This window comes from Delphinus delphis, chromosome 20 (assembly GCF_949987515.2).
Source record: "Delphinus delphis chromosome 20, mDelDel1.2, whole genome shotgun sequence".
NCBI classification, from domain to species: Eukaryota; Metazoa; Chordata; class Mammalia; order Artiodactyla; family Delphinidae; genus Delphinus; species Delphinus delphis.
In genome coordinates this window covers 12,543,904-12,567,698 of record NC_082702.1, presented here as the reverse complement: position 1 = coordinate 12,567,698, position 23,795 = coordinate 12,543,904, and the positions used below count along the sequence as shown (strand labels likewise).

The following is a 23,795-nucleotide window of genomic DNA, read 5'->3' as shown; positions in this document are numbered from 1 at the left end:
CCTATATAATTTTCCCAGGTGTCCACAACATGATCTCTCAGCCCATGTGCTCTTCTTACAATGAGACACTGACATTCCTGTCACTGAGAAGTAAGGCCTATAGTCCCTCTTGAATCTAGGTGGGCTAGTGACTACGGCAGAAGTGAAGCAATGTGAGTGACTTCCAATGCTAGGTTAGAAAAGGCAATACAGTTTTCCCTGAGTCTCTTGAGAAGCTTGCTCTCTGAACCCAGCTGCCATGTTGTAAGGAAGCCCAGGCCACATGCAGGCATTCTGGCTGATAGCCCACACTCAGGTTTTATCTAAGTGCCAGTATTGGTTAACCACCAGACGACTGGGGAAGCTTTCAAGAGGACGCCAGCCCCAGCCAAGATCTTACAGCAAGCGCACGAGAGCGCCCAAGTTATCACAGTCTAATTGTGCAAGTCAGCACCCAGAGCCGTAAGAGATACTGATTATTGATCTGAGCCACTAAGTATTGAGGTGATTCACTATGCATTAGATAATTAGAACATCTAATGTCACAATCTGCCCATTCTCCAGCAGATGGATATTTGGGTTGTTTCCAAGTTTTTTATGGCATTACAACAGTGATCTTATGAACGTTCTGGTACACGTCCTGTGTGCATGTGTAAGCTCCTCCAGAAGGGTGGTTACTGGGTTGGAGAATATGTCATCTTCAATTACACTACAACCTATCAAACTATTTTCCAAAACGGTTGATACCAACTTACATTCCAACAGCAGTACAGACGCTCCTATTACTCCAAATCTTCCCCAACACTTGACACTTTAATTTTGTTTTGCTAGTCTTTTGCCCAGTAGGGCACAAAACAGTCTTACTGTATATATCCTTTTGTACCTTTGAATTTTGTGTTGTTTGCATGAATTAATGCAAAATAAACATTTAACTGTATGCTAATAAATGACTGCTTTTCTGTTTTAAGCATGTTTTATATATTGGGGTTCCCCCGTTACTTTTTTTCTTTTTTGGCCATACCATGTCTCTCATTATCCAGCAGGCTAGCCCAGGCTCATCTACACAGTGGTGGCTGCAGGGTTCCCAAAAGCAGCACAGGACGGCAGGCCCCAGTGCACAAAGCACCTCTTAAGCCCTATCAACTTAGCAAAGCACGTATTTTATACTTCCTAGGTGGTGGTCCATATTAGCTCTTAGCATCCCCTGATCCGCTTCCTCCAGGGGTCTCCAATTAGAGGAGTCCAACTGCTCTTAATTCCTTTTTGGAATGGGGTGATATATGTATAAGTAAATCAACTGAAGAGTGCCAATAATCTTGGGGGAGAACCTCATTCAGATCTGCTAGTGACCCAATAACAGTGTTTGCACTAAAGTGATATGATTGTAGTTCTTCAAATTCACCCCTGAATCGACCCCACCTTTCTCCATTGCAGCACTACTTGTAATAACAAGGAACTGGAAACAACCTGAATTCCCTTCCAAAAAGGATTGGGTAAGTAAGCTAGGCCGTTAACGTGCGTGTGTGCTCGACTGTGTGCACTGTGTGTTCCTCTTGTATGTATGTGTGAATGTATGTGTGTGTGTGTACACGCGCACGCACGCACACACATCTCTGGAAGGCTTATCCAAGACACTGGTAACACTAGTGGCCTCTGAGGAGTGGACTGGGGAGCTAGGAGACTTGGGAAGAGACTTTTCACCATGAAGCCCTTTGTATCTTGGCATTTTGCACCATGTGTATGTATTATTTATGCTCAAATACGTTTCACAGAACCAGAGAAGAAAAAATGCACCCCTGTGGGCCACTGCTGTTGGGGCTGGTTTGGAGGAAACGCCATATCAAATGAGTGGGACACTGGCACTCTGGAGCGGCTGGCTAGGAGGCCAAGGAGGTGTCCGGCTCCACCCTGTCTGGCAGCCGGTGGCAGGATGGGCATGGCCCGAGGTCTCCCAGAGCTGCAAATGCTCCCTAGGGTAAGTTGGTGGGGGCAGGGTAACATGTACACACAGACAACTATAGCAAGTCCAAAACCACTCTCCTATGACCCTACCCTCCCCTTTCCAAAAGGGCCTTGTCTCAAATCTGCGGTTGAGGCAGCACAGGGCAGGGGCTAAAGGGCGAGGCTCCTGGCCACCTCCCTGATGGCAAGCCCAGGGCTGCCACTTCCCAGCTGGTGAGGACTTCAGCAGTTCGTTCCCCTCTGCGCCTCTGGAAGGAAGCAAGAGTGACTCCACTAACCTCATCAGCTTTTCGTGAGAAGTGAGCTATACGTGCTTTTATATCATTTCAGTTCCTATTACACATCAAGAAATTACCCCGTGCTCTTAAATTTAGTAACTGGAACTCTTCCAGTTAACCCTGGCACTTGCTAAAATTATCCATGAAGTGGAACTCAAGGAAATTACTGGGGGGGAGGGGAGGGCGGTAAAAAGAGGAGTTGAAGATCAGCAAGAAACCTGTGTATATGTGTGAGCGCCCCCTTGTGGCCCTGACACAAAAGGGCGGCCTCTGGAATCTTCTTGACATTGCCGTCCTTTGCCGTCCTTCTGAGGTCCAGAAGGTCCACGAGGGTCTGGCCTGGGCCTCACCAGGAAAGGGGTCTATGGGTCCTCCCTCTACCACTCTACCACTGCCCCTCATACTGAAGTCCGGCTCCTCACACCACAGGCCCAGTGCTTGGGATGCTGCCTGACACACAGCAGCCTCCCCAAATGACATTACTAAAAACCTAAAAGTAAGTGGATGATCACTTACGAAGACAAAAACAGGTCTGGAGATGGATGATGGTAATGGTTATACAACAATATGAATGTACTTAACGCCACTGAACAGTACGCTGAAAAACGGTGCGAACGGTAAATTCTGGGTTGTGTATATTGTACCACAATGAAAACAAAACCAAAAAAATGGATGAGTTCTAATCTCAGCTTTACCTGCAGTGAGTTCTCCTCCAAACCCCTTGCCCACTCCTTGGTAATCTCCTTATCAGATCCTGTTCTCTACATGGGAAAAGGGCCCCGACTCCCTTCTGGGTCCCCTCCTCTCTCTATATCCTTTTCCAGCTGGTATCGCCAGGCCCTCAGCTTTGAACACGGCTGTACTCTGAGCACCCCCCAAGCTGTCGCCCCAGCAGCCTGCTCACCTCTCAGTCAACGCCTGACAGCTCAGCGCCCTCCCACCCCAGCCGGCTCCACAGACAGCACCTTCCTCTAGATGCTCAAGTCCTCCATCTAGGTGTGATCCAGCCCCTCTCCTTGACCCAATTTCCAATCCACCCATGTGGAGAGTCCTGCTGCCCCTTCCGAAGCGCACCCAAGGTCCACCCACTGCCTCCCCCACCCACCATCTCTCCCCACGCTGCCTCCCCGCCTCCGCCCCTGCCTTCCTGGCAACTTGTCCTCCTCACAGTGGCCCAAGCAATCTTCGTAAAAGGCAACTCAGACCATCACTTGCCTGCTTTAACCCCCCCCCCCAGACTCCTCAGCACTCTTGGGAGGAGGTCCAGATTCCTCCGGCCCCTCACTCACCTGCCAGCCACGCTGGTGTTCTCCGTGTTCACTGTCCCGCCTCAGAGCTGCGGCCCTGGCTGTTTCCTCTGCCTGAACTGCACACAGGCCACCCTACAGGTCACCTCCTCTGAAAGGCCTTCTTGCCCCAAACATCTAAGAGGCTCTGGTCACTTGCAGTCACCCTTCCAATTCTTTGGGCACCCCCTGAACAGTACACTTAAAAATGGTTCAAATGGCAAATTGTGGTTTACTGATTACCGCCTGTCTCCCTGGCTAGAGAGGTCAGCCACGCGGGAAGAGACTTGTCTGCCTTGCTCATGGATGGATCCCCAGCTCCTAGAACAGGCCTGGCACAGAGTAGGTGCTGGGCAGTGGTGAGTAGGTAAACGGTCAAATCCACAGGCACCCACACAAATGAAGCCTGCAGTCTGGAAAGCCATCCACAGGCAGAGTGGCAGAAACAGGGGAAATCTGTGGAAGGGGAGGGCAGAGGGACAGAAGCCCTGCGCGTTGCCGAGGGGAGGAGGAGGCCCAACTAGATGATGACCATGACCGTGACTCCCTTCACCTCGGGGCCTGCAGCAAAAACACGGCCCACCTATGTATGTGGGGAGCTTGACGCTCAGAGACGAGGCCCAACCCTTCGTGGGTGCCCCGCCCGCACTATGCTTCATGCAGAAAAACAGTCCTGCGACTCGCCCTGAAGGAGGGGAGGGAAACAGTCTGAAAGTCACAAAAATATATTAAAATAGCTGTTTTCTTCTCTCGGTGCTGGCTTCCCTTCTTAGTGCCCCTTACCCACCACCCGCCACCGACTTTCAGGGAAAAAGATGCCCAGGCAGGTGCCCCAGCTGCAGCCTGGGGTCTGGGGAGGTCCCTCCAGCCTAGGAGTGACGGCGGCTAACAGTCTCTACAGGCTCGACGCCACCGCCGCCGACGAGGGGGCCGCTGGGAGGCCGGAGGTGCAGGAGGGTCAGGCAGGACGCAGCGGACAGTCGGGCCTTGCCACAGGGACAGAAAACAGAAAAGAAATGAACAGAGTGAAGAGACGGAGAGAGAGAAGTCAAAGCATCGGGGGCAGGGGGCAGAGGAGGGAGGGAAGTGAGGAAGCCAGGGGGGTGGGGGATACGGGAGCCCCTTCAGACGACACCCACCCTGGGGGACAGGGAGGCCCGGAGCCGGGGTTTGAGGCAGCAGATGTTGCTGAGAGGGAGGATGGGGAATGGAGGACAGGAAAAGGGCACTTGGCACTTGGAGAGGTAGAAAAGTGTGTCCTGCCAAGGCCACGGTCAGAGAGGAGAGAACAGAGGACGCGAGAGAAGGGAAAGTCCCAGAGCGGCAAGGCCGGGCCACAATGAGCGTCTCAGACTCAGAAACACCGGGCGAATCCCCAGGAAGCTCAGGCTGGCGGAATGCCTGAGGGAGACAAGCAGTGTCACCCGGCAGCCGGCAGGGGGCGTGCGCGCGCCCTCGCTGAAGACTCTGATGGAGCCTGGAGGCTGGAGAGGGGCCTGCGCCCCGCCCTTGGGCTAGAAGGTCCTGCGGCCCAGTCTTTTGAACACGCTCACAGTGCCCGCGTGGTCCATCTGGGCACCAAGGCCCTCGCTGGAGCTGCTTCCCCGGGGCCCCACCAGAGTCCTCTTAATGGTGACCTTGACCTCAGCCGAGGACTTACTCTTGGTGCTCGTGACCTGGCTGTCCTGGGCCTCCGGCACGAGGGCAGCCTTGCCCAGTCTCTGGACGATGCTGACTTTGGATAGGGACTCCGGCTTCCTCTCGAGCCCAGGTCGTGAGGAAAATGCCAGGCGCCGCAGCGTTGGGGCAGCGGCCGTTGCCACCGAGCTTGTGGCCTTGGCTTTGACAGTTAGTGCGGGCTGGGGACTGGCTTTGGCTGGGGCCCGGCCTAGATTCTTCAGGACCCCGGCATACTGCAGGACAGAGCTGCTGCTGTCGTTGTCACTGTCCCAAGCCAGATCCTCGTCGGTCTCTGGGGTGGCCCCCAGGCGGCTGAAGACTCCTGTGGGCTGTGGAGGTCAGAGACAGGACAAGTGAGTCACTTAGTCGCTCAACATGCATTCACAGAGAGCTGCCCCATCTGTGCCTACGTCACGGGGCTCACAGTCAGGAAAAACACCCATCGGTGAAGCACTAGACAGTGATCAGAGTCATGAGAGGGCAAGGCCAGGGAGCTGGAGGAGGCCAGGAGAGGAAGGCTCCCTGGAGAGGGACATCAGAGATGAGATCTGAAAGCCGAGTGGAAGTGAGTCGAATAAAGAGGGAGCGGGAGGGGAGGCGAAAGGGAAGACCATTTGCAAAGGTCTACAGGCGAACGTGAGAGAAAAGGCAAATTTGGTCATTCGCTCCACAGACATTCTCTGAGTCCCAGGTCAATACCTGGCCCTGTGTTGGGCAGTGCTGGGGACCCAGTGGTGACCAAGACAGGCCTGGTCCTGCTCTCAGGGGGCTCACAGTCCAGTGGGGAAAACAGACCCAGCATCGGATACAGCACAAGTAATTCTCTAATTACGAGAGGGAATTCCCTGGAGGTTCAGTGGTTAGGACTCCGCGCTCTCACTGCCAAGGCCCCAGGCTCAATCCCTGGGAATTAAGATCCCATGAGCCTTAATTAGTGTTCTTGGGAGGAGAGGGGAGCGCTGGAGAGCAGGGTACAGGGAGGCCTCATCTCCTCTCAGAGTTCAGGACAGCCTTCTCTGAGGCATCAACGTTTAAGAGAGTAAAGAGTGCCGTCTAAGTCCCCAAGACAGGAATAAGAATCATATTTACGGCACACTCACTACATGCGAAGCTCTTTCCATGGCTGCACCTTCAAGCCACGTGATCCTGAGTGCTATTATCACACTCATGATGAGATTTAGGCAGTGAGAAAAAGCCAGAGTGGGTGAGCCCTGGTGAGCAAGGAACAAAAGGCAGCTGGAGAGCTCCACCAGAGTTACTCAAAGGTGCCACTTGAAGATGCTCACCAGGGCTTCCCTGGTGGCGCAGTGGTTAGGAATCCGCCTGCCAACGCAGGGGACACGGGTTCGAGCCCTGGTCCGGGGACATCCCACGTGCCGCGGAGCAACTAAGCCCGTGCGCCACAGCTACTGAGCCTGCGCTCTAGAGCCCGCGAGTCACAACTACTGAGCCCCCATGCCACAACTACTGAAGCCCACGCGCCTAGAGCCCATGCTCGGCAACAAGAAGCCACCGCAGTGAGACGCCCGCGCACCACGACGAAGAGTAGCCCCCGCTCGCCACAACTAGAGAAAGCCCGTGCGTAGCAACGAAGACCCAACGCAGCCAAAAATAATAAAATAAAATTTAAAAAATTTTAAAATAAATAAATAAAGATGCTCACCACTGCACCAGACAGCCCCCGCGCTACGCAGCTATACCTCACTCAGTCCTCACGACCACGCTGTGAGGTACTATACGGAGGAGGAAACCGAGGTACAAAGGGCTTAAGTGACACAGTCAAGGCCATGCAGCCAGGCGGTGGCAGAGACGGATTTGTGCCAGGCGGTGGGCTCAGGCTGCGTCTCCCAAGCACATGCCGTGGTTAGGCCTGCGGGACCGCAGGTGGAGGAAGAAGAGCGGGCTGCGCCTGAGCACGTGGTGAAAAGCCTCTGAAGGGTTTCCCGAGGGCGAGGGGGGAGGGCCTGTCCTGGAGGCAGCACATGCTGCCGCTGTGGGCGAAGGGCTGGAGGGGTTCACAGGAGCTGTGCGGAGACCAGCTAGGAGGCCACTGCCCTACGCAGGCAGGGAGAGGTGGCAGACAGGTGGGGACAGATGGCCCCATCAGACTCAAGACTGCCTGGAGTGGGGACGGTGGGGCACCCGAGACAGGGCCCAGGGGACGTTTTGCTTTGGGGAAAGATGCTGAGGACAGTTTGGGGACATGGTGGTGGGAGGGGTCCGAGGGCGGCATCCATGAGTTGCCAGACCCCCGGGGCTGGAAATCGGGAGAGAGGTCGGGATAGAAGACAGACAGGGAAGCCACCAGTGCAGAGAAGGGCACTGGGCCTGGAAAGGCGGGTGAGACAGGGTGAGATGTATGTGGGAAATGCCAGGAACAACACCCAGGGAAGACAAGAATTTGAGAGTCCCCAGTGGCTCCCCCATTTCCAACTCACTTTATTCCCCATCGTCGTGTCTGCCTTGGTCTCGGCGCCAAGGCGGTCAAACACAGACGTCCTGTGGAGACCTGGGAGGGAAGTGAGGCCATGAGCCATCGCCTGCTGGGTGGCCCCTGGGGGCCCAGGCCTGGCTGAGCACCGCCGTGCAGACAGGGAGGGGTCGACACAGCCAGCCCAGACCCCAGGCAGCTCTGGTCCAAGCAGGCACCGACTGGGCCCAGTTAGGTTTTACGTCTATGTTGTCGGCTAACACTGACCTTAACCCACACACTTCTGGCTAGTGCCAAATGTGGGAAGGATCAACTAAAATGGACACTTCCGGTCCTCACACCTTAGTACCAATTCATGAAGTGTATGTGCGGGAAGAGTTCTTAATCCCTTCTGGTTCCTTTCCCTATTTTGGGGGCCATGGGCCTCTCAGAGAACCTGATGAATGGTAATGCTCTCCCTAAGTTACAGCCTAAAAAGCCACTAACAGGAGAATGCTTACTAGACTACAGCACAGAAGTACTACGAAAATATTCAACGACCATTAAAAAGAATGAAGATGAAAAGATCTTCAGTAAAAAAGTTACAGAACAATACATACAGGACAATGCTATTTGTGCTTAAAAAGAAAAAAATGCCTGGATATGTGTAACGGTACAAACAGATGCATTTACATTCATAGATGCTGGTCTGGAAAGGTCAACAATACGTGTGGGATACAGGAGTGAGGGGAGAGAGTTTGTTCTTACTGTACATGCTTCTGCATCGCTGGATGTTTTTCCATGAGAACGTTTACAATATCCTAAATGGAACACTGTAAGGAAGACCATCTCTGTACCACCAGATTCAAATCCCAGCTGTGGACTGAATCTCAACCAGACACCTCTGGCTCGTAACGACGGTTCCTACTGTCTTGGGCACCTGCCCTCAGCCAGGCACAGTCACTCACTTAACAGGCAGGCTAGCACTGAATCCGTGCCACGGTCCCTCGGGGAAGAGGCGCCAGCTGAGGCACCGAGGAGCCCTGCTATGCTAACGGCAGGACAAGAAGACAGAGGCAGTGATGCGTCCTCCTCTACTATGGCCACCATCACTGTCCCCTCCGTCCAAGGCCCCCTGGACCCCATCAGAGCCTGCTTCTGGGCCACTGCCTGTAGGACGTGACCAACCCTGCAAGATGCAGCGAAAGGGAAACACAGTCTGTGCCGCCCACTCCCCACCGGGGCCAGTACCTTTCGCTGCCTGCTGCTGCTCCAGGATCTTACGGGTCCGGGCAGTGGTGCCTTTGGGCATGTTGATAATGTACTTCCCCTCCATCTCGGCCGTGACCCGGCGCCGCTTGGTGGGACCAGTGAAGCTCTCCTCCTCCTGGCGGGCCAGGGCTGCTGGGGGAGGAGGGGGTGGTGAGCGTCTTCTGGGATGGAATGTTCTCCTGGGATGGGGGCTGGGCGCCCTGCAAAGGGCACACACGTGCCCTTTATCGCCACGCTTTCACCTGACTGGAATCCCTCATCCTCCCAGCCACCCCCAAGGCCACTGGCTGAACCACCGGGAAACTCAGGGGTCTGGGCACAGTGGGGTCGCAGAAGGCTGTGGCGGGCCTCCCAGGCTCTCTGTGGCTCTGGCCCTCTGTCCCCCAGCAGGCTCACCTCCCAGCCCAGCCAGAATCCCCTCAGATGGGGAAACTGCTGGGTGGTGGAAAAGCCATCTAGGTGGTGCTTTCACAGGTGTAATCACTTTTTAAAAATTAGTCAAGGTCTATACTTACAATTTGTGCACCGTGCATAAGTAAATTACACCTCAATTTAAAAGAAAGACTCTCCTCAAATGTGTTGAGTTGAAGAGAGCCAGTCCCTCCCAGGCTCCCCATCTTTTCAATACTTTAGAAATGAATTTTAACTTTCTTGCTCATGGCACATAAATCGAAAGATCAGAAGGAGGATGAGGCACTTGCAGACACACGTGGTCAAAAGGGGGCACATGTGATGGAGGTGTACGGGGTGTGATGGGGCTGGGGGCCAGGACAGCCAAGCCCCCACCCTGGGCCTCTGTTTCAACTTGGGCCAAGATCACTGCTGTGGGGATGGGTCCAACAAAGGCAGGAGAGTGTGATGGACAGGAGGGCCTGGAAGCCCAAAGGCCGGAGTCCCATTCCCAGCTTACCAGCTGAGACCTGGAAGAGGAACGGCAGCCAAGCATGGAAAAGTCTGTGGAAGAGGAAGGTGTGGGAGAAGGGAACATCAGGGCAAAGGCCCCACGACGGGAAGCAGCCTGGAGGGGAACCGAGGCAGCAAGCGAGATGTGAACCCACGTGTCGCAGGGCCCAGTAAGGCCATGGGGGAAGATGACCTTATTAGTGGAACAATGGGAAGCCCTGGAGAGTTCTAGACAAGGGTGTGAAAGGATCAGATTGAAGGTTTTAAAGGATCCCTCTGGCCGCTAAGAGGAAAGGTAGCTTCTTTACCTTTGACCCCAGGCATCAAGCACAGGGCCGGGCACCACTGCGGGGCTCAGTGACCATCTGTTAAAAAAGACTGAACCACCCATAGTCAACAATACTGTACTGTACACTTAAAATTTTGTGAAGAGGGTAGAGCTCACGTTAAGTGTTCTTACCACAATAAAATAAGAAGTACAAAAAGACTGAAACAGCCACCGCATGAGAACTGCAGTGCACCCACGCTTAAGGACACCATCTCGAGCGCTTCCAACCATCCTCTGGGGCGGGTGTCACCAGCCCCCTTCTATGGTGAGGCCCACAGAGGTGCAGTGATCTGACCAAGTCTGAACACTCTGGACACCTTGTAGCCTCCAAAGCACCCTGCAATGTTGGGAGCACGTCCCCCAAATACCGTCTGCCAACCCACATTCGCCCCCAGCTCCTCCCACCACCTGCCTGAGTCCCCTCACCGGCAGCCTTGGCACTCTTTGCTGCCATCTTGTTGGACACAGTGACAGAGATCTTGGAGGTGCTGGTGTCCGGCCGCCTGGGGGGAGTGCCAGGTGGGGAGTCTCGGTTCAGGCTGTTGGTGATCATCCGGGAGGCGGCTGCCAGGAGGAAAGAGGAGAGTCCAGTGGGGCGGGGCCCTGGGAAGGGGTCAGGATGGGGAAGGCAACCTTGGGACCGCAGCATGGGGATAGGGCAGCCAGAGGCACCCTGTGGCTGCACTGTCAAGGCAGGCATGCTTGGGGTGGGCCTGTCTTCCCAGTAACTAGCCCGCCCCTCCCTGCCCTGGGGGCCTTTCCTGAGGCCCCAGACCAGATGGGTTCCTAGCACACTTCACCTATCAGTTACCCAGCCCTGCACTGAGCATTTCCCTCCCCTCTCCCTCCACCACGCTGGCCTCCAGGATCTTCCTCGCTCAGCAAGTACACGCCCACTCAGGGCACTTTGCTGTTCATAGGTCTGGCGTGCAGCTCCCCCAGTAGCAATGGGCTTGCTCTGTCTCTGCGTTCAGGTCTCCTCTCAGACGGCATCTCCTCAGAGAATACTTCCCTGCCCTTATTACTGCTTGACATGAAAATTACATTTGTTTGTTTACTGGTAGACTCTCCCACAAGACTGTACTTATAATAACACAGAGGAGACACTGTCTGTTTATCGCTGTATCCCCAGTGCCAACCACAGTTTCTGGTACTTCACAGGTCTTCAGTAAACATCTACTGAAAAGATGAACATGGTCACCGAACCTCCCAACACCCCTACTAGACAGGCTTCACTGTAAACCAATTTTATAGATGAGGAAACTGAGACTCGGGGAGTGGGGTCACTCAGCCAGGGCCCTGGGCAATGTGGGTCTGGCTCCAGTTGGGCTGGGGCAAGAAAAGAGGTGACCTCCCTCAGGGTTGGAAAGCAGTCTCTGGCCCCCCTGAATTCTGTGGAGCAGGAGAAGGGATGTCCCAGGGTGCAAGGTGGGCTACAGCGAGCAGACTGGAGGGCCAACTCCAGCGGGGGGAGGAGACGGACTGTGTCTCCAGGTGCAGCTGCTGCTAGCTTCAGAGTACGGGTTTGCTGAGCTCTTGGGGAAGCCCTGCAGGGAGGGGAGAGGGGGAAGCTTCACGCTACTATCGCTTGCTCAGCAGGCCCAGCACCAACCCCCGCCCCACAATGGCTTTCAGACTTTGATATTTTGTCCTACCTACCCCCAAAAAAGCCTTCTCTCTTTCTGCCATGTGCTGTCTCTCAAAGCCTCCTGAAGTCCCCCATAATGACCCTCAACACCTGATTATAATTCCATATTGCTTGGTTACTTTTTAAACTATAACTACAGCAGACAGAAAAAGACATCAAACCTACACAGATCGTTTAACATCAATTCCCATATACCCACCACCCAGGTCAGGAACGGGAGCACTGCTGGCACCCAGAAGTCCGGGGATTGGCCCTTCCCAACGAGACCTTCTCCCTCCCCACCACCCAGGAAGAAATGGTCGGTTTTCAGGCCTGCTCACTGCTGTTGATGATTTGGCAGACACCCTCCCGTGATCTTCCCAAGACACTTCTTCAGCCCGATAGGGGTGGCTTGCTTTCTTTTTTTTTTTCTGGCCTCGCCCGGGCCCCGGCAGTGAAATCGCCGAGTCCTAACCATTGGACCGCCAGGGAATTCCCAGGAGTGGCTTTCTGTTGAGTGGCTGTGTGGAATCTGCGCCCAGAGCCTCCACTCACAGCACTCTGACAGGCCAAATGCAACACGATCGGGATTTTCTGCTACAAAACATAAGCAGTTGAGACGGCCTGCCTCTTGCAATGGCCACAGAGGGCAAGGTCTTGCTTAAAAGGGATATGGTGTTTTCTCACGCCAGGTAAGCATCACCTGGGTGGAGGGGAAACAGCTCTGTCTGTGAGCCACTGAAGCTGAGTTGCAGTCAGACGCCAGAGTACAACGAACTGTTCTTTGTTCCTCCCAGTGCGGACACATATTTTCAATATTACAAAGTGTACACAAGTGACCGGAATGTTTTGGGGTACTCTTCTCCACCCTTTTCCATCTGTGCCTGTTTCCCCTACTCTTTTAACTGCCTATTTTCTCCATTAGTATTTTTGTTTTAACTTTTTAAACTTATTTTAAACTATTTAAGAGACTCAAAAATGGCAAAAAAAAAAGTACATACTACCTGCTTACATTTATATAGGTTTGAAAGATTGGCAAAACTAACCAAAGCTGTTAGAAATCAGGGCAGTGGATACCCTTGAGAGGTGGTGAGTGATGTCAGTCATCTTTTCTGTTTCTGGATTTGGACGCCGCAGGCTACATGCGTGCTCCATTTGTGAAAAGTCATTCAGCTGCCCCTCTGTCATCGGAACCCTTTTCTGTATGTCAGTTGAGAGGGATCACTGCAGAAACGAACCCAATTTGTTCAACTTCCCTTCGTCCATGCCTTTGGGTAGGCCCTGACCACACTGATGCTGGGCTTAGCCATGTGACTGGCTTTGGCCAATGGGACAGAAGCAAATGTTATACAAGCAGAGACTTAAGAGGTGCTTTGCACATTGGGTCCTGCCTTCTCATGCTGCTTTTGGGAACCCTTCAATCACCACGGTGTAGATGAGCCTGGGCTAGCCTGCTGGATAATGAGAGACGTGTGGCCAAGTCACCTCTTTTGGCCCAGATGACACCAAGCCAACCATCAGATGTGTGAGGGAGGCCATCCTAGATCAAGAGATCTAGGAGCTGCCAAGTGACCACTGAGATCAGCTGAGCTGTCCCGGAGCAGAAGTGACCAGCCAAGTCACAGAACCACGAGAAATAAAAGTCTGTGTTTTCAGCAACATGGATGGACCTAGAGATTATCATACTAAGTGAAGTAAATCAGACAGACTTAAAAAAATGATACAAATGAACTTATTTACTAAACAGAAATAGACTCACAGAGAAAACAAACTTATAGTTACCAAAGGGGAAAGGGCGGGGGGGGCTGGATAATTTAGGAGTTTGGGATTCAAATATACACACTACTATATATGGAGTAGATAACCAACAAGGCCCTACTGTGTAACACAGGGAACTATGTTCACTGTTTTATAATAACCTATAATGGAAAAGAATCTGGAAAAAGAACATATATATAGGGAATTCCCTGGCGGTCCAGTGGTTAGGACTCTGAGCTTTCGTTCCACTGCAGGGGGCACGGGTTCGATCCCTGGTCAGGGAACTAAGATATATATGTGTGTGAGTGTGTGTGTGTGTGTGTGTATAACTGAATCACTTTGCTGTATACCTGAAACTAACACAACAGTGTAAATCAACTATATTTCAATAAAAATTTTTGTTAAAAAGTCTGTGTTTAAGCCAGTTTTGCGGTGGCTTGTTAAGCAGCAAAAGCTAATCAATACATATGTTAAATCTTTTAAGTGTCACACTGCTGAAAAAAACAAAAGTATAAACACAGTTGATTCTTACCATTCAGATTCCATTTTGTAAATTCGCCTGTTCACAAATTTATTCGTAACCTCAAAACGAATACTCGTGCTGCTCTGTGGTCATTCACAGACATGCACAGAGAGGCAAAACACTTGAGTCGCCCAACACACGTTCCCAACTGAGGTCAAACAAGGCGACGCTCTGCCTTCCTGTTGCAGCTCTCACTTAGTAAACAAGTCTATTTAGTGCCACAGTCTATTTACGGTCTCCTTATTGCTATTTTCACATTTTTGTGCTTTTTGTTAGTGATTTTGCTGTTTAAAATGGCCCCCAAGCATGGTGATAAGGTGCTGTCTAGTGTCCCAAGTTCAAGAAGGTTGGGATGTGCCTTATGGAAAAAATACGTGCGTTCAATAAGCTTCGTTCAGGCAGTTTTAGTGCTGCGGGCTGTGAGTTCAATGTTTATGAATCAACACCATATATTAAATAAGGTGTCTTGGAACAGAAACACACATAAATAAAGTTGTGTATTGGTCAGATGATGAAAACGTGGTGACCCCGTATTCCCCTGGGAGAAGTGATTCAGTATTCACTGACTCGGTGTTCGCAGTGGCTGTGTAGAATGGAACGACCACAAACGAAAATCCACTGTATATACAGCCACTCACTACCTAAGAGACGAGAGCCTCGGATGCCTTTGCTTCCACCTCTGCGAACTCCACTGCCGAAGGAAAGGAGGCCTGAACACATGGGACTCACCGCTAGAGGCGCCTCGGCGAATCTCGCCTGGAAGGGGGCTGGGGCTGCAGGGCACCGACTCAGTGGCAGCTTTGCACATGTCCTGTAAAGAAAACAGGTGCCCGGTTACCATGGGGACAGGGGCATAAGCTGGCGGAAGAGGGAACCCAGATATCTGAGCAAAACTCGGGGAATCAGAGCCTGAGCTGTTAGTGCTTTCAAAACATTTCCCTCCTAATCATAATGAAGCATCAGACACACCCAAGCTGAGGGACATGCTGCTACAGAACACCTGACCAGTACTCTCCACAACTGTGAAGGTCATCAAAAACCTGGGAAGACTAGGAAACTGTCCCAAATCAAAAGAGACTAAGGAGACGTGAGAAGTAATGCCATGTGGTATCCTGGAACAGAAAAATGACATTAGTGGAAAATCTAATGAAATCCAAATAGTCTATAATTTAGTTAACAATAGCATACTACTAATGTCCATTTCTTAGTTTTGACAAATGGACCATGGCTATGGAAGATGTTAACATTAAGGGAAGCTGGGTGCAGGAAGTACAGAAACTTTCTGTACGACTGTTGGAACTTTTCTATAAATCTAAAATTGGTCTCAAATTTAAAAGTTTAAAGAAATCGTTTTGCTCAGTGACCTCCGTGATAACTCAGCTAACGTCCCTGGCTTGAGAAAGCCCTCGCTGCGGGGTCTTGCCCTGGATGGTGGACAGACGAAGGCCTGTCCCTGGGATGGAGGGAGCTACTAAAATTGACGAGAATAAGCCCAGCTGCCATCACTCGGTAAAGTGGAGTGCTGGAGAGCGCAGCTCTGAAGCAAGCTTCCTTCTCAGTCAAGCGGAGGGAGGAGTAAGTGAGCTCATATTCGTAGAGGACGAAGACAGGGCCTGACAGGCCACGGCAAGTGCTTGGTAAGCGCTAACTATCGTAACTAAACGAGCTCTTCACTCCAGGCCTAGCACTTGATGCCACATACACCCTCTGGTAAATGGCCACAGCGACCCCATGCAGCAGGGCTGTGTGAAAAGCCTGTTTCAGAGACTCGGGGAGGTGAAATCACTAGTCCAAGGTCACTGTAAGCAGAAAGGCCAAGAAGGGAACCACCATGTTGTTGGCCAAGCCACCACTGGGTCCCACATAGAGAGCTCCTGTTCTGGGGACAGAGAAAGAGTCCTGGTACGGATAACTATCATGAGGAAGATGAAAACTAGTAATAATAATACTTAAAGCGAGCCCCTACTGCGGCCTGCTGTTTACACTGTCCTAGGGCTTTATATAACTTAGTACTCACAACCCTCCTGCGAAACTGGTTTGCCTACGTACATCCTACAGGTGGAGAAAGTAAGGTTCAGAGAGGTTGGGCAACATGCCCGATGTGACACAGCAAACAGTGGAACCAGCCTTGGAATCCAGTCTGCCTACCTTTACTTCCAAGCCTCCAGTCGGCTCTGCCACTGCCCCCCTACCCCACCCTAAATCCAGGGACAGAGGGGTCCAGTGGAGCACCCACCTGGCGGTGCACCACCTTGGCATGCTTGAGGATGGCAATGATGTCGCCCACCACAGTCACGCCCAGCTCATTCATGATCTCCTTGTTGAGATCCAGCAGCATGCTCTTCTGGATCCTGCAGGGGAGGGTCGGCAGGGAGGCCACAGTGGGCCAGGGTGGGTGGGCCAGCCAGCCCCCTGACTCCCCTCCTTTCCCCAGGTTCAGCCCCGTCCCCTCGGCAGCCTTACCTGTTATCCACAAACATCACTGCGTAATTGACAGCAGGTCCCGGAGGAATGCCGGCTTCCTTAAAGAACTGGATCCACTCGGAAGTGGCTGGGGGGTGGGGGCATAGACAGGGCTCATTATTCACGTTACTCTCCTTAGAGAAGAGCAGCAGCAAGCCACAACAGCAGCAGCTCCCGCAAATTAAATGCTCATCAAACGCCAGGCCCTGGGCCTGAGAGCTCTGCATATACGACGGAACTAAGCCGGCCTGACAGCCCTGTGGGTTAGGCAGCATTGACGCCCGCATTTTGCCAGTGAGGAAACTGAGGCAGGGAGAGGTCGGGGGACCCTCCCCAGGCCACCCTGCTAACAAGAAGCAGACTTCCCAAGGCCCTGTGCTTCCATACCGCCCTTCTCCTTGCAGCTCTGCCCTGCTCTGGAGCGTGTCCCGCAGCAATCACCCCCCCATGCTTGGCCAATGACTGGTTTGGGGGAGCCAGGACTCTGGGTTCTCCATCCAGGTCCCCATCAGCAGGTGCGGGCCCCGAGGGTGACAGGGTTCATAGGTGGATGGAAAGAAGGGTTGCAGAGCTGACCCCTGGGTGTCAGAAGCAACCCACACACCAGGTCCTCCTCTAGGCACTGGGGATACCGCAGGGCACAAGACAGAGTCCCTTTCCTCATGGAGCTGACATTCTAGTGATAACAGCACTGATGTCCTTGGTCATCGTGCAGACTAAAGAGGAAGTCCACAAAAAGGGCTCTAAGTGGCACATGGCCCAGAGGATGTCCTCAACCCACTGCAGCCATCACGATGATGATGATGATGAAGGGGATAATGGTGATGATGATGCCACCGCTACACATGGAGCCAAGACCAGGCAGACCCCATCCATGTAGCTTGATTGCTTCCAAAGTTCTTTCCTGGCCTCTTGGGTGTGACCTTCAAACTGACCCTGACCTGTCAGGCCAGGTGTTAGAGACGATCATTGGTTCCAAGGAGAACTTTTCTTTCACATTTTAATATCTCTGAAACTAGGATTTACCTCACAATTGATGGTGTGCCACAATTTAATTGGCAACATTTTTTTCTTTATCTTTCTCAGGGTACATAACAGTACATCCAACAATCCATGCTATTTTAGATAAGAAGAAATTCGGTGTTACTATGCCCGTTTTGCTGGTAAGACAACTGAGGCTCAGAGCAGGGAAAGAGACACACTCTGGATGAGACACTGCATGGGTGGGGGGTAGGGGGCTCAGGCGCATCCCCTCCCGAAGAGGCCCCTGCCCACCCAGCCGCAGGCCAGTCCCCCTGGGCCTGAGGCAAGTGAGGAGCTCATGCCCTCAGGACATCCTCCAGCAGCCCAGAGGAAAGGCGGACCTTTTTCTACTTTTCACAGGCACTATCCACCTGTCCAGGCATGGGGCCCTGGGTTCCCTTAGCCAAAAGCAGGCACCTTTGGTCTAAGTGGCAAAAACTACCACACAATAGTTCCATTTATGTGAAATGTCCAGAAGAGGTAAATCTGTAGAGATCTATAGGGACAGAAAGTAGATGAGTGGCTGCCAGGGACTGGGTGGGAGAGCGGGGGAGGGGGAGTGAATGCTAATGGGTATCCGGGTTTTGCGGGGAGTGATGAAAATATTTTGAAATTGATTGTGGTGACAGTTGCATAACTCTGCGAACACAGAATATAAAGACCATTGACTCGTACGCTTCAGTGAATTGTATGAAATGTGAACTGCCTCTCAATTAAGCTGTTATTAAGGGGAGGAAAAACACCACATAGGTTGGGGGTAGCTAGCTGCCTGAAGCAACGTCAAGGAACGGCAAAAGTCCTCCTGTCTGGTCGTCACCATCATTTCGTGTCCTACTAAGGAGGAAAATATGCTGCCAATTAAATGATCACAAGCACCAGCTGTAAGATGAACCCCCACTTCAGAAATATTAATATGGGCCACGATGTGTGTCTTGGACTCAGAGGAGTGGCTTGCTGTACACACCAGGAGACATGCACTAGAAGATTCACGGCAGCTTGTCTGCAACCCAGAAACAATGCAATATCCACTGACAATAGCATCGACAGACAAATGGTGGCTGCTCACACAGTAAATACTACGGAGCAGTGCAAAGCAAAGAACTGCAGCTACACACAGCACCAGAGATGACTCAGACACTGCGCTGAGCAACAGAAGCCAGACACGGAAGACCTCACGGCACGACTGCATTCACGTAAGTTCAAAACCAAGTCTATAGGAATGTTTTCATTCGTGGTACAACTATAAGAAAGGTAAGGAGAGATTATCACAAAGAGAAGATAGTGGTTTATTCCATCTGGAGGAGGGAGGGGGTGTATGATTGGGTTGGAGCCCTCAAGGGGGCAGGCAATATTCTAGTTCTTGACCTGGACGGTGGTTAGAGGGGGGGTGCTTTTTTAAAACCTTTTTATTGAACTATCATGTTCACCCACAAAAGTACACACAAGTCGATACATTTTCATAAACCAACATACCCATGTAACCAGTCCCCAGATCAAGAAATGAAACATTTCCAACATTCCAGAAGCATCTCCTGCCTCACATTCCCCAGGCAGTCACTTCTCCCTGCCTCGCAAGGGCAGTCAACACTTTCCAGCGGCACAGATTGATTTTGCCTGCTTCTGTGCTTTACATAAATAGAATCATAAAGGATGCACTCAGACGTTTGCTTTTTAATTGCTCTTATGACCACACAAATATGTTTTACATACTCTTCTATATGTACAAATCTCCAAAAATTTAAAAGCTACCAGCTAGTAATCTCTGTGCTTTGGCAATCCCCAAGTACAGAGTTCGAAGAGAATGTGGTGATAAAGCTCATGAGAGTAATAACAGCTATAACATTTGCTGAGAACCATGCCCAAGGTTTCACATGCAATAACCTCCTAATCCTTACAACATCCCAGGATGTTACTATCTCCATTTTACAGGTGAGAAAATCGAGGCTCTGAGAGGTCATATGAGAAATCTGCTGGACTTCAGGACTTTATGGCCTGAAGTTCTTTATGGCCAAAATACGTTGTCAGCAGGCCCAGATACAGAGCGGAGGTGGATAGGCCCTGGGCAGGCCCTGGCCCTCCCTCCGCGTTCCCCGGAGCACAGCTGTTCCTGCCAGTGACCAGCCCTCCCTCCCCCAGCCTGCCCCCCCCACCAAGGTCATACCTCAGAAAGGGCAGAGGGGAGAGGGGGCCCCAGAGAAAAGACTCACCCATAGTTACAGAGACCATTGTCTCCCTCGCCTTCACTCTGCTCCCTGGAGCCTGCATGAGAGAACAAGGGGAGAGCACCCATGAGTCGCCGCCGGCTAAGTGTCCGTCCCTCTCTCGCTGCCTGTCTGCCTGCCAGGGGAGAGTTCCTGGGCTGGGGGCTCACAGCCCAGGAATAGCCTGGAGCAGCTGGCAGGAAGTCAGCCTGGGGCAGAGCTGTCACCACAACTATCACTCCTGCCTCGGATAAGGCCCAGGGGCAGCAAATGTCCACATCTCCATTCCCACACACCTCACAAGTTTCTGGCTGGAATAAGAGAGGGACAGAAAAAAAGACACCCCCTGCCCAAGACCTTAACCATAAATACCCATTCATTCACCCACTCAAAAACTCTTTCCTGAGAACCTACTGTGTGTGAGGCACTGTTCTAGGAGCCAGGAATACTGAGGTTAACAAAAACCAGAGCTTGAGGACTTCCCTGGCGGTCCAGTGGTTAAGACTCCGCGCTTCCACTGCAGGGGTCACAGGTTCGATCCCTGGTCAGGGAACTAAGCTCCCACATGCCGCAAGGCGCAGCAAAAAACAAACAAACTCCAGAGCTTGGCATCTAGGTGGGGACACGGGAAACAGGGAGACAGAGAGTAAACAAGCAAACCAGTTGACAATATCACGTGTCAGAAAGGCTTTAGCCTTATGGAGAAAACACAGAGGGCCCGGGAAGGGAGGGCTTGCAATTCTAAATGGGTGGTCAGAGAAGAGCTCTCTAAAGTGACATGTAGAGGCCTGAAGGAGGTGGAGGGGTGAGCCATGCAGTTTTACAGAGGAAGCGTGTTCCAGGAGAAGGTACAGCAAGTCCAGTGCCCTGAGCCAGGAGCCCATCTGGCATGTCCGTGGGGCAGCAGGAACAGGGGAGGGAGCAAGGAGGCAAGTGAGAGCGGCCAGGGCAGAGGGGTGGGGCACCAGTCAGGAGGGGGTCCCAGAGCAGAAATGGAAAACCAGTTTTCGCTTGGGTAAGATCAGCAGGTGCCAGAAAGGTGTTAAAGACGTATTAGCCCCAACGGAGACTTCCTCCTGCACGTGAACAGCAGTGTTGAAAGAGAACTAACAGAAATCATTTCCTCACCTGATGCTTCGCCACTACCTGACTCCACGACCACCTGTCCCATGCTGCCCCGGCCCAAACTTCCCACCTGGCCCGCCTCTTCTCAGTCCCTGCCCTCTCCCCTCACGCTGCTCCCCTCCACCCACTCCAGCCCCCAGTTCTGATCCTTTTCACCCACCCCACCTCTGCCTCCTCTACAGGTGCAGAAGGCCCACTGTCCAGCACCTTTCTGTTTACCATCACATACAATCTGCCCGTTCCCGTCCCCCCTCACCAACAATTCTTTAGGTATCACAGAGATAGTACAAGAGTAAGGACTCTGGAACCAGACTTGCAGGATTCAAATCTGGCTCTACCACTTACTAGCTGTGTGACCTTGGCAAGGGACTTCACCAGTCGGGCCTCAGTGTCCCCATCTGTAAACCGGGATGGTACAAACATTACTTGCCTTAGAGGACTGCTGTGGGGCTAGATGAGTTTCTATGTACAAAGCGCTCAAGAGTGCCTGGTGTATACTAAGTACCTACTCTAGAAGTGCTGGTTCTTCTTATTCCCCCAGCCTCCCACCCCAGCTTTCCCTCTAACACCCAAGTGCTTTGCCTGCCACCCACTTTTCACACAGAACGTCACCTGTGCCTGGAATGCTTGCTCCTCCTGTCCTCCTGGCAAGCTCTCCATCACTCTGATTGGCTGCCACCTGCTTTGTGAAGCCTTCCCAAAGTCCCCAGATGTGAGGCTCTCTCCTCTACTCCCAAGTAGGATGATGAACATGACCACGCACATCACTTCACCCTGTACTCGGCTCCTAATATCCCTTTTCCCTTTGGGATTTTACCACTGGACAAAGACAATACAACCAACATCTCTCAAAGAGCAAAAGGCACGGAGAGGCTTCAGTGAGTTAGACAGAACAACAGCATTTCACACACCAGGCACTATCTATGCACCAGGACCAATGCCAGGCATCACACTGATGCCTCACAACCTCCTCATGAGTGAGGACTATAATTACCCCATTTTAATCAATGAAAAAACCAACTCATTGTGGTGCAGTCATTTGCCAAATGCCACATCTAGCAAGCACTTTACCAGGACTCAAAAACAAGTTCTCCCTGATTCCAATGCCCATGCAGTAGCTCCTGCTGAAAGTTTACGTGCCAGGCACTGAATATGTTCACATCTCAGTGACTCCCCACAACCACCCACGGTAAAAAGTAAAAGTGATCTCCAAGTTACAGATTAGAGTGGCAGGTCCGAGGTCACACAGCAAGTAACTACAGGGCCAGGGTTTGAACCCAAGTCCGTCAGTGGCTATGATTAACACTGGTCAAGGGATTACTATGAGCCAGGCACTGTGGTCTGTCTTTGCAAAGTTTCAGTTAACACTGACTAGGAGGCTCTAAGTACTGGTATCCTCCCACTATAACTGCAGAATTCCCTGCTAGACTCAAGTGTCCTCTCTCCACCACCAAAAGCCCATCTCCAGCACAGTGAAGATTATATAACATTAACAATAACAGAAAAATGACAGCTCCCGCAATTCAAGTAATCACCATGCACTAGACTCTTCATCCTAAGCCCTTAGAAGGCTTGGCTCCAAATCTTGAGTTTACCACTTCCTAACCCTGACTCTGGGGCAAGTGGCTTAACCTTTCTGGATCTCACTCCCTTCAACCATAAAATAACAATGATAGGAGTTATTGTACATCAACTATACTTCAATTAAAAAAAAAAGAAGGATAAGCATATCTATTCTTAAAGTGCTTAGCAGGGTTAAAAGAGTTTACAAACGCCAAGCCCTTAGAACAATGTTCAGTAGGTTTTGTACATGTGCATTAAATAAATCTTAAGTGAGTCAGGAAAAGGGTAGGACAGTCACTAAGCTGATGTCAGTCATATGCAAAGTGTGAGCTGAGAACAGAGTATAACTCAACAGGGTCCATGGGATCTGACAACATAGAACCACAATAGTACAAGTTATCCCCTTTTCAATTCTTTCAGTTTCTGTCTACAATTTAATAGACCGTACTGCTTCCATTGGAGTTCAGGTTAAGTTTTCCTTCTTCTCACGGCCAAAATGCTAGTTTTCCATTAACAAAGCAATACAAATTTTCTTTCTCAAATGAACTGACTGGAGGAAAATGCATCAGTTTTAAAGAAAACGGAAAACGTAATACTAAGGGATTTGGCATAACTTATCAAATAGTAAGTGGAGGGATGTCGATTTGCCCAGCTCCAGATTCCAAGTTTTTCCTATCGCCGTCTCTGAGCTTCCTTCCTCCTCTCTTCCTTGCAAGTCCCATCTACACCAATGACTCTCAGAATCATTTTTATTATAGTCCCAATCTACTGAGCTCCTGCTCTCTACTGTCAGGTCCTATGCTAAGGAGTTTACACGCACATTTCATCAGCATCCTCACAATGACTCTATGATATTGGGGCTAATAGCCTTCGTTGTATAGACGAGGAAAACGAGGTTCAGACAGGTGAAGGCACAGTTCCACTACCACAAAGTGTAGCTAGGACTTGAACTGAGATCTGCTGGCTCCCAATTCCACGCTCCCACACCCAGCTCTTCCACACCAAGTACAAACATCATCAACAATACAAACAATAACAGTATAGCAACCAAGTGAGCAGTGTGCCAGACGCTGAGCTAGGGGCTCCGACATGCACGAGCTGACTTCTCACTCCAACCCATAAAGAGGATGCCATAGCCAGATTCTGATCCCCATCCTACAGAGGAGGCAACTGAGGTTCAGAGAAAGAAGTAGCTTGTCAAGAGCCGAGTCGCACAGCGGCGCCAGGACTGAGTCCGGAACCCCGGGCGCCATTCATTCCCACCTCATCCAACCCAGTCCCACCACCCACGGCCCGCGCCTCACCTGGCCCTCTGGGCCCGCGCCCACTCGCGCCGCCCGCCCTCCCACCCGGCGGCGCCAATTGTCAGACCCTCCTCCTTCGGCCCGGCTGCCCGCCCCGGAAGCACCGTCCT

At 51.7% G+C, this 23,795-nt stretch overlaps 1 protein-coding gene across 1 annotated transcript; it reads right to left on the bottom strand.

Annotated features, from left to right (window-relative positions):
• Positions 1 to 3,543: 3,543 nt before the first annotated feature.
• On the bottom strand, positions 3,544 to 23,724 carry C20H19orf47 (chromosome 20 C19orf47 homolog). Its single transcript, XM_060000742.1, has 9 exons — positions 23,686 to 23,724; positions 19,700 to 19,751; positions 16,470 to 16,557; positions 16,243 to 16,357; positions 14,736 to 14,817; positions 10,525 to 10,662; positions 8,847 to 8,999; positions 7,624 to 7,694; positions 3,544 to 5,514 (listed from the first exon to the last, which is right to left on the bottom strand). Exons 2-9 carry the CDS (start codon positions 19,716 to 19,718, stop codon positions 5,020 to 5,022), a joined length of 1,161 nt encoding a protein of 386 aa, XP_059856725.1. The 5' UTR covers positions 19,719 to 19,751; positions 23,686 to 23,724; the 3' UTR covers positions 3,544 to 5,019.
• Between the last annotated feature and the right edge of the window lie 71 nt (positions 23,725 to 23,795).